At 40.9% G+C, this 16,824-nt stretch overlaps 1 protein-coding gene across 6 annotated transcripts in view; it reads left to right on the top strand.

Moving 5' to 3' along the window:
* Ctnna2 (catenin alpha 2) overlaps positions 1 to 16,824 on the top strand; it is a 1,149,154-nt gene that overhangs the window by 329,931 nt on the left and 802,399 nt on the right. For all 6 annotated transcript variants that reach the window (XM_087656637.1, XM_087656638.1, XM_087656636.1 and 3 more), the window contains one exon: positions 13,859 to 13,978. In XM_087656637.1, the coding sequence (XP_087512763.1) occupies positions 13,859 to 13,978 (120 nt within the window). The remainder of the gene's footprint in view (positions 1 to 13,858; positions 13,979 to 16,824) is intronic.

Below are 16,824 nucleotides of genomic sequence, written 5' to 3'. Positions count from 1 at the left end.
ATGAAAAAACAAAACAGAACAAAACAACAATACACACACACACACACACACACACACACACACACACTCACATACAGACACCAGCATTTACATGTGTTAATCTAGAAGGTTAGAAACTATCAATCTGGTTCTTTTTCACTTTTCCAGGAAAAAAATCTCTTTAGCATATGGTAGTACAAAAGTTTCTTGCTTTGTTGTTGTCATTGTGGACAATGATGATGATGATGATGATGATGATGGTGGTGGTGGTGGTGGTGGTGATGGTGGTGGTGGTGGTGGTGATGGTGGTTGTGGTGGTGATGATGATGGTGGTGGTGGTGATGATGATGATGATGATGATGATGATGATGTGACCAAATGACTGGCAAGCAGCCACTTAAGGAGGAAGGAGTTATTTTGGCTCACAGTGTGAGGGGATATAGTCCATCATGGAGGGGAAGGTATGGCCACAGTTGACTGCATAGTAAAAAGTGTGTGCAGCTGTCATAGGATCTCTTGGCCTCATATCTTAGAATAGGAAATACAAGGATCATAAGAACTGGAGACAGGCTATAAAACCTCATGCCCACTCCCTGGTGACCACTTCTTCCAATAAAGTCCTACCTTCTAAGGCTTCCATCGCCTTCCAAAGCACCATTGTTTCCTGGGAAGCAAATGCTTTTTACTGGAGCCTGTAGGACAGTTCCCACTGGAGCCACAACTGGGCTTTCTCATCAGAGTTAAGAAGTGATTCCATTCCTCTGTTGGCTCAGAACTATGGAACACCAGCAACTCCCTGCAATGTTACCTGCTAATGGCTATTTTACCTCAAGCATTACCATTTACTTTTAGGCCATGTGCCAAATGCGTTGCTGTTCATCCTTTCCAGATATGGTTTCCTTTCCTGCCATAGTAACTTATGAGAGCAGAGAGGAAATTAGCCTCTCATCAGAAGTTCTTGTTTATGTTTCTCTGTCAGTAGTTCACTAAGTATATGAAATATAGTCAATTTATTTACCCAACATCTTCTGTTTTGTACCCCAATGTGTTATTACAAATTTGAGTGATTTTTGAGCTAATGCCAGACAAGCCTCTAAAAAGTAGTAAAGTCATAGAGGCTGTGAGAGATTGGGCGATATATAGATATAATTTGTATATATATATTTATACTGCATATATAATATATTCAATATATGTAAAGTATACACACATATATAGAGATAGATATGTAGATATATAGATACATATAGATAGATAGATAGATAGATAGATAGATAGATAGATAGATAGATAGATAGATAGATAGATGGAGAGAGGGAGGGAGGGAGGGAGGGAGAGAGAGAGAGAGAGAGAGAGAGAGAGAGAGAGAGAGAGAGGTGTAGATATAGAGTCCTTTGGCTTTAAATACAGGCATTTTCATTGTCCATAATAAGTCCTCTATTCTCGCATGCAAATGCCTGCATGCGCTTTTTTAGAGCATCCTTCTCCTCCTATGTTATATTAAAGATTTCACGGGGCTGCAGAAAGGTTTTGCTGCTGTTACTACTCCCACTGCTGCTGCTGTTACTGCTGCCCCAGATTCAGGAGGGCAGTTGTAATCAGTGGGTGACATAGTTCCAACGCTCAGTTAGCACCCACATGAGGAATGGCTGTGCCCATCAAGCTAATCACTCGTTCATCAGACACTATTGAGAATACTCGCTGATAATAATCTCTTCTGATGCTGAAGTTGCTGGGGAACTCATTTCTTAGCCAGACACCTGGTATATCATGGAGTCAATTGACACTGTCAGTGTGCTATGTTGACATGCGGCATTTGGGGATTTTAAAGGAAATCTCACATTTTAATCACTGATGGGGAAGAAGGGCAGTGATTTCCCTGAGACTCTGATTTAATGTAATCAGGTTACATTGTGAAGTTGTTTGCATGAGTGATCGCCTTATACATCAACTCATCTAGGCAAATGAGCTCCAGAAAAACAAATGCTTTCTCTAGCCCCACTCTCCTGTCTCAAAAATTAAGTTCTTAGCTCTCAAATAATTTCTTTCTCAAACGTAAAGTAATAAACTATCAAATAGTAAACATCTGTTCAGCTTCTTAAGGTAGTCATAATTTCTTAGTGACTACTGGGGTCCAGATGGACTTCAGATGTCCCATTGTTTGGGAGCACTGATGATACATGGAAGGTTGGCTAATATTAATTGTCAACTTGACACACGTGCAAAGAGGCAACCTTGGGTGAAGAATTGGCTCCATCAGATTGAGCTATAGCCCTGTCTCTGGGCATGTATGTGATTGGTAATTAATGCTGGAAGGCCTGACCCACCAAGGGTAGAACAAACCTGAGGCAGGTGGACATGGACTGTGTGAGAAAGCCAGTGGGCCTGGAAGGATCCCTGCAGCATAGCTCTGTAATCTCCGTTTTACAATTCTTATCTTAAGTTCCTCCCTCAGCTTCCCTTGAGGATGAGCTGTAATTTGCAAGATGAAATTAATCTTTTCCTCCCTGACTGGTTTTTGGAGAATGCTTTATCACCACAATAAAAAGCAAACTAGAACACAGTGCAGCCTGGGGTTATCTATGCTGATTACTGTAGCCTACATGATGGACTATTTCTCAGTGATTTTTAGTCTCATGCCTCCATGGCAGATGATGTACCTGAATAGCAACACTTGATCAATATAAAAACAAAGAAGAGACTTTCAAAAATTCTAAGCGATCAACTCTGGGAATAACATCTAAACACACCAATTACTGAGCAGATTTCAATGCCTTCTCGAGAATGTTCCATTTTTCTATCGTCTCTGCGCAGATTACAACCAAGGAACGCCTGGTTGAGCTGCTCCCACTTTGCCCTGTGTAGTAGGAGAGGAATGGATGTCTGTCAGAGCACAGCGGATGAGGGGCCGTTAGTGAGGAGAAGTGGCAGCTGCCACTGAGTATCTTTACTTCTCCATGTTCCTGTATCTCTCTACTCTGATACATTCCTTCCCACCTTACCCCTACAATGGGATCTGTGGCTAAGGGAGGCTCAGCCTTTCCAGAGGAGCCCCAAGAAGCCTGTGTGCTCTCTGCAGCTTCATCTTTACCTCCCGGTCCCCTCGCCTAGAGATATATTTGTATAAGAGAAATCATTCATTAAAATGTGGGTTCAAACCAAAATCAGTTTGATCCTGCTTCCCTAGACTTCTCCATATCTGCAGATTTACACTTTTTCTGGTCAACCCTAGGCAAGTACCTATCCCCAGATACCTGGAGACCAAGAAATATTTGAGAGTAGAGCTTTTTTTTAGGGGGGGTGGAGTTCAGAGGAGCTGATATCCTTTTCCTCGGCATCCAAAAGTTTGTCTCTTCTTAAAATTAAAAACTTATTTTTAAGTAATTTTGAGTTTACAAAAATGCCCTCTGCCCCTATTTTTCTATTCCTCTCCACATTTCTCATCTATCTATCTATCTATCTATCTATCTATCTATCTATCTATCTATCTACCTAGCTACCCACCTACCTACTTACGTATGTACATACCTATTTATTTTTTGTCTATACACCCACCCATCCATGAATCCATGTTTCGGTAAACCTACTCTTTTCATCCCTCTTATCACGAACATTGACAGATAGACTCAGAGATCAGACTTTGTTCCCCATTGCCCCCATTTCTGTGGAATGTTTTGAGCAGGGATTATTCATCAAAAGCCTAATAGGTGAAATTTCAGATCCTTCTAGGATTCAAGCCAAATATGACTCAATCAGCCTGAATATGAACATAAAGTGGAATTTTCCCTCAAAATTACTTCATTGAATTATAAGCTTCATAATTATTATAAATTCTAAAGGGCATATGGATTCTTCAAAGAAAACCAATAAGAAGAAAAATATGTATAACACAATGAAATAAATATTCTAAATTGGGCTGTCTAAGAACTGGTAAGAATCCTGGGGTATAGTATTAGAAAACCATTCCTGGATTTAACACCCTCTGTGATAATTATTCTGTTCTATCCCTGAAACCAAATTTTAATGTTCCAAGTAAAGATTTACGTCTTATATAAGCAGCAGGGACACCCAGGATGCCAAGAGGGTCCACTCCACGGAGCTGATGATGGCAAAGTTTAAATGATTATAAATCTATTAAAAAACGAGAGGCATCGCTGACTCATTATTACATAGAGTTGAGGCACAAGCTTCTCATTAACCTGTGGCAGTCTGTTAAACAGGCCATTCCATGCAATAAAATGTGATTTGTTTTGGATACCTAAGAAAATTCTACACTGCAGCCTCTGTTCACCTGTGCTTCATTCTTTTCCTGGGGTGTTATTAGGGCCTGGGTAGAAGAGAAAAATAGGTGGCTCTGATGAGGTTAATTATCATTTTACATGTTTATAATGAGAAAGGCGATTATGTAGAATTGCCATTGATAAAAATGAAAATCTATTTTATATATGTTTTACTATCCAGATTGAAGAACCTGCTGGTATGCATTCATTATTGTGGAAAATTTGTTCCCTCCCTGCCAGCTTTCCCTTACTGAATGAGGTGCCTGTCTGTCGGGTGAAGTGAAAAACTCCATCACACCTGTGGGATAACAGGCTTCTGATATTCGTTATCACTGGCTTATGTGCTGTATGTTGTCCCCTCACCCAGTGAAACTTGATCAGTATTGTGTCTCAGTCACTTCTATGAGAGAGCACCGAGCTTAAACAGCACAGGTTCCATTATTCAAAATGGAACATCCCTTCTGGTCATCTTTTTCCTCATTTGTATCTCAATATTATCAAACCACAGCCTGTTGTACACACTGTGACTTGACGATAACACATCCCTACAGCCAGCCAGCATTCTGTTCTAGGTTTCCTCAATTTCCCATCCATCTTTCAGAATCCTGAGCCTCTCTCAGGAGCCTTCATTTGCCCCAACTTCTATACCTGGTTCTTACTACATTTTTTTTAACAATTATTTTTTACTTAGTATACAAGATTATGTGTTTCATTGTGACTCACCCATATGATGGATCACTAACCTTCATTCTCATCTTGCAACTACCCTGCCAGATTGGCCTCCTATGTTTCCTAACATGCATGCATGCATTCATCATCATCATCATCATATATATATATATATATATATATATATATATATATATCATTAAGTTTCATGTTCCCTCTTCCCTTGCCCATGCTCCTTTTGACATTTTCTTTCTACCATTGTCATATATGTGTGTGTGTGTGTGTGTGTGTGTGTGTGTGTGTGTGTGTGTGTGGGTGTGTGTGGGTGTGTGTGTGTGTAATGTGTGTGCATAAATGTGTATATATATGACTAGTAGGCCCCTGAATAATCTGGAAAATATGGGTCTTTATTTCTTTATTGTCTTATGTCTGGGTTGTTCCCTGGGTATATGACCAATGAACTCTAAGACACCTACAGAGATCTATACCCACGCTTACAGGGGAACCAGTCCCGATGTCAATCAACAGATGAGGGCATAAAGAAAATGCAAGTACATGCACAAAATAGAATTTTACTCATGTGCAGAGATGAATGAAATTACATTTGCAAGGAAATATGTGGAGCTGCATATTTTATGTTCATATAAAATAAAGCAGACATCCTTCATATTTAAAACTGTTTGAGTTGGTAAAAAGTACTTTTCTGTGGCTTATTCACTTACAGATGTGTTCTTATTTAGCTGTTTCCGTTGATTTGTACAAATATACCACAAGACAATGATTTTGTAGATGATCTAGTATAGTATTTCTTTTGTTTTTAAATAGTTATTGATAATTTTGTCAATATATATAAAGTATATATAATATATTTTATCATGTACACCTTTTCCATCATCTCTTGTCTCCCTCACAATGAACACTCCTTCCTAACTAACCCCAGTTCTACTGTCATGATGTCATTCTTTTTTTTTTTCCTGTGAATTTTTTTTTTATTAACTTGAGTATTTCTTATATACATTTCGAGTGTTATTCCCTTTCCCGGTTTCCGGGCAAACATCCCCCTCCCCCCTCCCCTTCATTATGGGTGTTCCCCTCCCAACCCTCCCCCCATTGCCGCCCTCCCCCCATAGACTAGTTCACTGGGGGTTCAGTCTCAGCAGGACCCAGGGCTCCCCTTCCACTGGTGCTCTTACTAGGATATTCATTGCTACCTATGGGGTCAGAGTCCAGGGTCAGTCCATGTATAGTCTTTAGGTAGTGGCTTAGTCCCTGGAAGCTCTGGTTGCTTGGCATTGTTGTACTTTTGGGGTCTCGAGCCCCTTCAAGCTCTTCCAGTTCTTTCTCTGATTCCTTCAATAGGGGACCTATTCTCAGTTCAGTGGTTTGCTGCTGGCATTCGCCTCTGTATTTGCTGTATTCTGGCTGTGTCTCTCAGGAGCGATCTACATCCGGCTCCTGTCGGTCTGCACTTCTTTGCTTCATCCATCTTGTCTAATTGGGTGGCTGTATATGTATGGGCCACATGTGGGACAGGCTCTGAATGGGTGTTCCTTCAGTCTCTGTTTTAATCTTTGCCTCTCCCTTCCATGCCAAGGGTATTCTTTTTCCTCATTTAAAGAAGGAGTGAAGCATTCACATTTTGATCATCCGTCTTGAGTTTCGTTTGTTCTAGGGATCTAGGGTAATTCAAGCATTTGGGCTAATAGCCACTTATCAATGAGTGCATACCATGTATGTCTTTCTGTGATTGGGTTAGCTCACTCAGGATGATGTTTTCCAGTTCCAACCATTTGCCTACGAATTTCATAAACTCGTTGTTTTTGATAGCTGAGTAATATTCCATTGTGTAGATGTACCACATTTTCTGTATCCATTCCTCTGTTGAAGGGCATCTGGGTTCTTTCCATTTTCTGGCTATTATAAATAAGGCTGCGATGAACATAGTGGAGCACGTGTCTCTTTTATATGTTGAGGCATCTTTTGGGTATATACCCAAGAGAGGTATAGCTGGATCCTCAGGCAGTTCAATGTCCAATTTTCTGAGGAACCTCCAGACTGATTTCCAGAATGGTTTTACCAGTCTGCAATCCCACCAACAATGGAGGAGTGTTCCTCTTTCTCCACATCCTCGCCAGCATCTGCTGTCACCTGAGTTTTTGATCTTAGCCAATCGCACTGGTGTGAGGTGAAATCTCAGGGTTGTTTTGATTTGCATTTCCCTTATGACTAAAGATGTTGAACATTTCTTTAGGTGTTTCTCAGCCATTCGGCATTCCTCAGCTGTGAATTCTTTGTTTAGCTCTGAACCCCATTTTTTAATAGGGTTATTTGTTTCCCTGCGATCTAACTTCTTGAGTTCTTTGTATATTTTGGATATAAGGCCTCTATCTGTTGTAGGATTGGTAAAGATCTTTTCCCAATCTGTTGGTTGCCGTTTCGTCCTAACCACAGTGTCCTTTGCCTTACAGAAGCTTTGCAGTTTTATGAGATCCCATTTGTCGATTCTTGATCTTAGAGCATAAGCCATTGGTGTTTTGTTCAGGAAATTTTTTCCAGTGCCCATGTGTTCCAGATGCTTCCCTAGTTTTTCTTCTATGTTTGAGTGTGTCTGGTTTGATGTGGAGGTCCTTGATCCACTTGGACTTAAGCTTTGTACAGGGTGATAGGCATGGATCGATCTGCATTCTTCTACATGTTGCCCTCCAGTTGAACCAGCACCATTTGCTGAAAATGCTATCTTTTTTCCATTGGATGGTTTTGGCTCCTTTGTCAAAAATCAAGTGACCATAGGTATGTGGGTTCATTTCTGGGTCTTCAATTCTATTCCATTGGTCTATCTGTCTGTCTCTGTACCAATACCATGCAGTTTTTATCACTATTGCTCTGTAATACTGCTTGAGTTCAGGGGTAGTGATTCCCCCTGAAGTCCTTTTATTGTTGAGGATAGCTTTAGCTATCCTGGGTTTTTTGTTATTCCAGATGAATTTGCAAATTGTTCTGTCTAACTCTTTGAAGAATTGGATTGGTATTTTGATGGGGATTGCATTGAATCTGTAGATTGCTTTTGGTAAAATGGCCATTTTTACTATATTAATCCTGCCAATCCATGAGCATGGGAGATCTTTCCATCTTCTGAGGTCTTCTTCAATTTCTTTCCTCAGTGTCTTGAAGTTCTTATTGTACAGATCTTTTACTTGCTTGGTTAAAGTCACACCGAGGTACTTTATATTATTTGGGTCTATTATGAAGGGTGTCGTTTCCCTAATTTCTTTCTCGGCTTGTTTCTCTTTTGTATAGAGGAAGGCAACTGATTTATTTGAGTTAATTTTATACCCAGCCACTTTGCTGAAGTTGTTTATCAGCTTTAGTAGTTCTCTGGTGGAACTTTTGGGATCACTTAAATATACTATCATGTCATCTGCAAATAGTGATATTTTGACCTCTTCTTTTCCGATCTGTATCCCTTTGATCTCCTTTTGTTGTCTGATTGCTCTGGCTAGAACTTCAAGAACTATATTGAATAAGTAGAGAGAGAGAGGGCAGCCTTGTCTAGTCCCTGATTTTAGTGCGATTGCTTCAAGTTTCTCTCCATTTAGTTTAATGTTAGCAACTGGTTTGCTGTATATGGCTTTTACTATGTTTAGGTATGGGCCTTGAATTCCTATTCTTTCCAGGACTTTTATCATGAAGGGGTGTTGAATTTTGTCAAATGCTTTCTCAGCATCTAATGAAATGATCATGTGGTTCTGTTCTTTCAGTTTGTTTATATAATGGATCACGTTGATGGTTTTCCGAATATTAAACCATCCCTGCATGCCTGGGATGAAGCCTACTTGATCATGGTGGATGATTGTTTTGATGTGCTCTTGAATTCGGTTTGCCAGAATTTTATTGAGTATTTTTGCGTCGATATTCATAAGGGAAATTGGTCTGAATTTCTCTTTCTTTGTTGTGTCTTTGTGTGGTTTAGGTATAAGAGTAATCGTGGCTTCGTAGAAGGAATTCGGTAGGGCTCCATCTGTTTCAATTTTGTGGAATAGTTTGGATAATATTGGTATGAGGTCTTCTATGAAGGTTTGATAGAATTCTGCACTAAACCCGTCTGGACCTGGGCTCTTTTTGGTTGGGAGACCTTTAATGACTGCTTCTATTTCCTTAGGAGTTATGGGGTTGTTTAACTGGTTTATCTGTTCCTGATTTAACTTCGATACCTGGTATCTGTCTAGGAAATTGTCCATTTCCTGAAGATTTTCAAATTTTGTTGAATATAGGTTTTTATAGTAAGATCTGATGATTTTTTGAATTTCCCCCGAATCTGTAGTTATGTCTCCCTTTTCATTTCTGATTTTGTTAATTTGGACACACTCTCTGTGTCCTCTCATTAGTCTGGCTAAGGGTTTATCTATCTTGTTGATTTTCTCAAAGAACCAACTTTTGGTTCTGTTGATTCTTTCTATGGTCCTTTTTGTTTCTACTTGGTTGATTTCAGCTCTGAGTTTGATTATTTCCTGCCTTCTACTCCTCCTGGGTGTATTTGCTTCTTTTTGTTCTAGAGCTTTTAGGTGTGCTGTCAAGCTGCTGACATATGCTCTTTCCTGTTTCTTTCTGCAGGCACTCAGCGCTATGAGTTTTCCTCTTAGCACAGCTTTCATTGTGTCCCATAAGTTTGAGTATGTTGTATCTTCATTTTCATTAAATTCTAAAAAGTTTTTAATTTCTTTCTTTATTTCTTCCTTGACCAGGTTATCATTGAGTAGAGCATTGTTCAATTTCCACGTATATGTGGGCATTCTTCCCTTATTGTTATTGAAGACCAGTTTTAGGCCGTGGTGGTCCGATAGCACGCATGGGATTATTTCTATCTTTCTGTACCTGTTGAGGCCCGTTTTTTGACCAATTATGTGGTCAATTTTGGAGAAAGTACCATGAGGAGCTGAGAAGAAGGTATATCCTTTTGCTTTAGGATAGAATGTTCTATAAATATCCGTTAAGTCCATTTGGCTCATGACTTCTCTTAGTCTGTCGTCATCATTGTTTAATTTCTGTTTCCATGATCTGTCCATTGATGAGAGTGGGGTGTTGAAATCTCCCACTATTATTGTGTGAGGTGCAATGTGTGCTTTGATCTTTAGTAAGGTTTCTTTTACGTATGTAGGTGCCCTTGTATTTGGGGCATAGATATTTAGGATTGAGAGTTCATCTTGGTGGATTTTTCCTTTGATGAATATGAAGTGTCCTTCCTTATCTTTTTTGATGACTTTTAATTGAAAATTGATTTTATTTGATATTAGAATGGCTACTCCAGCTTGCTTCTTCTGACCATTTGCTTGGAAAGTTGTTTTCCAGCCTTTCACTCTGAGGTAATGTCTGTCTTTGTCTCTGAGGTGTGTTTCCTGTAGGCAGCAGAATGCAGGGTCCTCGTTGCGTATCCAGTTTGTTAATCTATGTCTTTTTATTGGGGAGTTGAGGCCATTGATATTGAGAGATATTAAGAAATAGTGATTATTGCTTCCCGTTATATTCATATTTGGATGTGAGGTTATGTTTGTGTGCTTTCATTCTCTTTGTTTTGTTGCCAAGACGATTAGTTTCTTGCTTCTTCTAGGGTATAGCTTGCCTCCTTATGTTGGGTTTTACCATTTATTATCCTTTGTAGTGCTGGATTTGTAGAAAGATATTGTGTAAATTTGGTTTTGTCATGGAATATCTTGGTTTCTCCATCAATGTTAATTGAGAGTTTTGCTGGATACAGTAACCTGGGCTGGCATTTGTGTTCTCTTAGGGTCTGTATGACATCAGTCCAGGATCTTCTGGCCTTCATAGTTTCTGGCGAGAAGTCTGGTGTGATTCTGATAGGTCTCCCTTTATATGTTACTTGACCTTTTTCCCTTACTGCTTTTAACATTCTTTCTTTATTTTGTGCGTTTGGTGTTTTGACAATTATGTGACGGGAGGTGTTTCTTTTCTGGTCCAATCTATTTGGAGTTCTGTAGGCTTCTTGTATGTCTATGGGTATCTCTTTTTTTAGGTTAGGGAAGTTTTCTTCTATGATTTTGTTGAAGATATTTACTGGTCCTTTGAGCTGGGAGTCTTCACTCTCTTCTATACCTATTATCCTTAGGTTTGATCTTCTCATTGAGTCCTGGATTTCCTGTATGTTTTGGACCAGTAGCTTTTTCCGCTTTACATTATCTTTGACAGTTGAGTCAATGATTTCTATGGAATCTTCTGCTCCTGAGATTCTCTCTTCCATCTCTTGTATTCTGTTGGTGAAGCTTGTATCTACAGCTCCTTGTCTCTTCTTTTGGTTTTCTATATCCAGGGTTGTTTCCATGTGTTCTTTCTTGATTGCTTCTATTTCCATTTTTAATTCCTTCAACTATTTGATTGTGTTTTCCTGGAATTCTTTCAGGGATTTTTGCGATTCCTCTCTGTAGGCTTCTACTTGTTTATTAATGTTTTCCTGTGTTTCCCTAAGTGTGTTCATGTCTTTCTTGAAGTCCTCCAGCATCATGATCAAATATGATTTTGAAACTAGATCTTGCTTTTCTGGTGTGTTTGGATATTCCATGTTTGTTTTGGTGGGAGAATTGGGCTCCGATGATGGCATGTAGTCTTGGTTTCTGTTGCTTGGGTTCCTGCGCTTGCCTCTCGCCATCAGATTATCTCTAGTGTTACTTTGTTCTGCTATTTCTGACAGTGGCTAGACTGTCCTATAAGCCTGTGTGTCAGGAGTGCTGTAGACCTGTTTTCCTCTCTTTCAGTCAGTTATGGGGACAGAGTGTTCTGCTTTCGGGCGTGTAGTTTTTCCTCTCTACAGGTCTTCAGCTGTTCCTGTGGGCCTGTGTCTTGAGTTCACCAGGCAGCTTTCTTGCAGCAGAAAATTTGGTCTTACCTGTGGTCTTGAGGCTCAGGTTCGCTCGTGGGGTGCTGCCCAGGGGCTCTCTGCAGCGGCAGCAACCAGGAAGACCTGTGCCGCCCCTTCCGGGAGCTTCAGTGCACCAGGGTTCCAGATGGTCTTTGGCTTTTTCCTCTGGCGTCCGAGATGTGTGTGCAGGGAGCAGTCTCTTCTGGTTTCCCAGGCTTGTCTGCCTCTCTGAAGGTTCAGCTCTCCCTCCCATGGGATTTGGGTGCAGAGAACTGTTTATCCAGTCTGTTTCTTTCAGGTTCCGGTGGTGTCTCAGGCAGGTGTCCTGCCGCTCCTGGGCCCTCCCCCACGGGAGCCCAGAGGCCTTATACAGTTTCCTCTTGGGCCAGGGATGTGGGCAGGGGTGAGCAGTGTTGGTGGTCTCCTCCGCTCTGCAGCCTCAGGAGTGCCCACCTGACCAGGCGGTTGGGTCTCTCTCTCACCGGGTCTGGGAGCAGGGAGCTGCTGCGGGCCGGGATCCGCGGGTGTGGTCCATGATGTCATTCTTAATGAATATGTCTGACTCACTGAGTTTCAGTTTGTTTGCATAGATATATTGAGGGGTCAATATTCGTCTGAGACTGCAGTTTACCAGTGCATATGCAAATGATGAAAACCTTTCTCCTTCTCCAGCAGCCTTTGGCTGCCTGTCAGGAAGAGAACAGGCCTCTTGAGTCCCTTCTTTCTCTCATGGAGAAAGATAAGCAGGCCTGATCTTGGTCAGGAATTGCAGATGCTATGTCATGTTTTAAAGGCAGCAGAGCTCCTTCCAATCTTTGAGGCCTTACATTCTTTCTCTCTTCTCTCCTGCAATGTTCTCTGGACCTTAGGGTTGTAATGTGGTTGTCCTGGTTAAGACCAGCCAACCAATATCCACCTATTCTCAGCACTTCATTTGACTTCACAGGAAATACTTCTCTCCCTCTCCCTCTCCCTCTCCCTCTCCCTCTCCCTCTCCCTCTCCCTCTCCCTCTCCCTGCCTCCCCCCCCCCCTCTCTCTCTCTCTCACACACACACACACACACACACACACACACACACACACACACACTATTTTTATTGAAATTGATAGTTCACATCCACTGGAACTAAAGAAAAGACCACTGAGGAAGCTGTGGGAACCCAGAGGAACACACATCATTAATTTGGTTTGGTTGCTGTCAATCAGACCTTTCTACTCCCATGCCACTCAACCGGACACCACCTGCAAGTGACAACAGAATTTGAATTCCACTTACTTCCAGATGTGTGCTGTCTCCTGTTTACACGATAATGCCAAAGTCGGTATAACCTCAGCCTGAGTTCTTGATTTAGAGGTCTTGACAAGAGTGGTTGAAAATTATGTCTTTCCATCCAAATTTTTCAACAGCACAGCAGTTTCTGCATCCTGGAAGAGCTGGAAGGATTTGTTTTAAAATTCTATACCTTTCTTCTTGTGTGTGTGTGCTTTGTCCATGACATTTCTACTTCACAGTGAAAGTCTATATTTGTTATCATAGTCATAATTCAATAAAATATAGTTTAGAGTGGCTTTATGTGTGTGCTTTAGGAGTTCAGCCTCTAGTTTGAGTTACATAACATACACTGTAAATATTTATTCATTTTTAAGGTTGTGTAGGTGGATTTACATAAAGGCATGTGAATTCAGGTAACTGTAGCTTCTAGAGGTCCCAGGTCCCCTAAAACAGGAGTTATAGGTGTTTGTGAGATGCCCAGTGTGTGTGTGTGTATGTGTGTGTGTGTGTGTGTGTGTGTGTGTGTGTGTGTGTGTGTGTGTGTAAGAGGCAAAACTTGGGTGCTTTAGAGCAGTATATGCTGTTTACTCCCAACTCATCTACCAGGGCCCTGTTCTGTAAATATTGGAAAAATGTTCATTTGACTATAGGTGACTATTACATATGCTTTCACCTCCTGTTCCAATGGGAATACATACTCGTGCTTTCTTTACAAGTTGCCATTTATAGCTTGTTTAATATTTAAATACAATATTCTAATTAAAAAGCTGTGTATTTTTCTATTTCAGGTCGAGGAGGCCTTGGAAGCTGTCAAAAACGCTACAAATGAACAAGACCTTGCAAACCGCTTTAAAGAGTTTGGAAAAGAGATGGTGAAACTGAACTATGTAGCGGCAAGACGACAACAGGTGGGAAATTTTGAAAATGTTGCTGGAGATGGGCAAATCTAAGTTACTGTGGTTCTGAACAAGTTGTTTCTACTTGCAATTAAATGCTCCAAGAACCTAACATCTAAAAATCTTTCCTGCTTTGGCCCTTGGTGCCTCCACATGGGGACTCAGGTATTGTCTGGTGGCTGCCTATAAATCACAGACCACACTTTTCACTGTTGAGATCAGGCTTCCACTCTCACCGCACTAGCATGAAGAGCTCCAGGTCAAATGAAAAGAAAGCAGCCTGGGCTGTGGTGTTGTACACTCTCTGGTTGCCACTGTTTCCTCCCAAACCAAATCTCTTTTCTGTGTACACCAGAAGATGTTGCCCAGGATGCACCGCACAGGCTGCCATCTTTGATAAAGGAGAGGAAGGAGGCATGGACAGGGTGAGGGGAAGAGGAGTTTAGGGAGGGAAAGAGGAGGGAAGAAAGGACACAGGTGGCAAACAGCTGCAGTGAAGGAGATGGATCACCTAGGATCTCCCCATAACCCCTCTGTTGGGAGGCAGACCCCTCAGTTCTCACTGTCCATGGGTGCCTTTGGAATTGCAGTTCCAAAGAATATGATTTTATTATTACACAAAGCAAAGCCAAAAATCCCCCTGTATGTGGGAGCATGTCCTCAGCAGTACCCACAACTGCTTCCCAGAATTCACACCATACTGTCTTTCCCACGTTGTAGTCCAAACAAGAGTTGATCATCTGCTCTATGCTTGACTGAAGTGATACTGGAACTACAAATGTCCCATAAGAAGCCGACACTTAAACAGGATTTCAGTATGTGTAATTGTCTTTAATTTTACCTGAATAAGTCTTTGTTGTTTGCTGTCTGTTCAGTGTTAGTCCACTGGGTAATTGCTTTTAAGTGTATGTTTTTATGGAGGTCAGGAGTAACTAGATGCCTTTTTCTCAGTGAAACAACTGGATGTAGTACTTGGATATCAAAGGGCTAATGGAGAGTTAGGAGAGCAGGAAGTTAGATAGAAATGCATGTGGTATCTGGTCTTGTTATAGAGTCTAGTCTGTTATTGGGAACATGCTGTTTAAGTCCAGTATCCATGTCTAAGATTTCCATTTTAGCATCATTCTAAATACTTTGCCGAAATAGAAGCAGACCTGAAGATACCAGTGGGAGGTTAGAAGTGGACTGGGTAGAATAGAACAGTAGTCTCCATTATCGAGAAACAATGAAGGTGAATGAAACATATAGGGAGAAAAAGTGTTTTGAAGGACTGTTTGTTTCAAAGGTGAGAAGTAAGAAGTAATTTCTCCACCAGTGAAATGAACCAGTTCAAGCCAAGTTAGAGTGTATAAAAGCAGGTTTGTCATGAAACTGCTTTCAGGGTGGGCAAGTTCACTGGTCTCAAGAAAGTGGCCAGGGAAGTCGCCATGGGGAGGGAGACAGAGAGGAGGGAAAAGATAAAGAGAGAAAGTAGATAGGTAGAAAGAGGGAGAGAAAGAGAAGGAGTGAGAGAGATGAAAATGTCTAGATTTCATAGGGAAGAGTGCCTGGGGGAAGGGCAGCCCAGGCCCTGGAATGTCCTGGGTTGGGAGCAGGGTATGTCAGGTAGTGACTGAGAGATTCTGGGAGAACCTAGAGGCCAGGTCTGCTTTGGTATGTAAAATGTTCACCTAAGCCAGTTGTCCTGCATCTGAAACGCAGTACATGATTGACAGCAGGAGTTTCCGTCCAAGCTCTGGTGTAAGCAAATGAGTAGAAGGCAGTAGTTTGATTGACATGAAGAAGATTGAAAAGGACCCAATTAGGGTTAGAAATCAATTTCTGACCTTTACAGGCACAGATTTGATATGCTGAAGACATCCACACTGAAGCTTCAGGTGAGAGGAAAGTATCAGGCTGGAGAATGAAACAGAACCAGTCAGTGAGGAGCTCTAATAAATACACCTCACTCAGTTTGTCTCAAAAAAACCCACCTTATTCCTAATTACCTGATAATTCAGATTCCTTCTGTAAAACTTAGCAAAAATAATTAAAACCCACAAAAGGTACAGTGCTCACTTCAGCGTGTGGCCTTCCCTCCCTTGTTTTGACATAAGCATTACTGTGAGGGATTACTCTGTGAGTGTTCATTTGTGCACTGCATTGTTTAGTTTCATCTTTCCCCCCTTGGTCTCGATCAAGGTCAGGAATCAAGTATTCTAGGCAAATGCTCAATCAACATTTACCGCACGGTTAGTATATTTAAACAACAACTTAAGGAGCTCCTAACCAATGGATAGTGGGTGCTGATGCCCTCTTTGGGCATGCAGTTGTATATGCAGATAGAGCACTCATATACAGAAAATATATAAATAATTAAACAGTCTAAGAACAACAACAACAAAAAACTTGTCACAGAATGGATATGCAAAGAGGACTGTTGCAATAGTTGCTCAGTGCTTCCAATTGCACATTTCATGAATTCCAGTCTCATGAGAAAAAAAAACATTGTCTTAAATATCTCTGTGACACATTTTTACCCTGATTACTGAAGATATTTTAATTTCTATACATATACATTATAGATGCAAGTGCATGTATATACAACTACATATATTTATATGTATATACATACATACATAATATGCATGTACACTCAGGAATAGACATTATAGCTTGGATATTGAGGAGTGAGTAAGGCTCTGCGAGATGGCAATTCATGGGATTCTGGTAATTCTATAGCTCACACCATTGGGAAAGTTTTTGGATCATTGCTGACCGCAGAGACTACATTGCAATATTGCAATATTTGCCACCCTGAGGGCTCAAATAATCCCTTGTAGAGACCATGTTTGCTGGCATGTATTTAACCATGTTTG

Source organism: Rattus norvegicus, chromosome 4, assembly GCF_021556685.1.
Source record: "Rattus norvegicus strain SHRSP/BbbUtx chromosome 4, alternate assembly SHRSP_T2T, whole genome shotgun sequence".
NCBI lineage: Eukaryota > Metazoa > Chordata > Mammalia > Rodentia > Muridae > Rattus > Rattus norvegicus.
The sequence above is the reverse complement of the archived record's forward strand: the minus strand, read 5'-3'. Positions and strand labels throughout refer to the sequence as shown.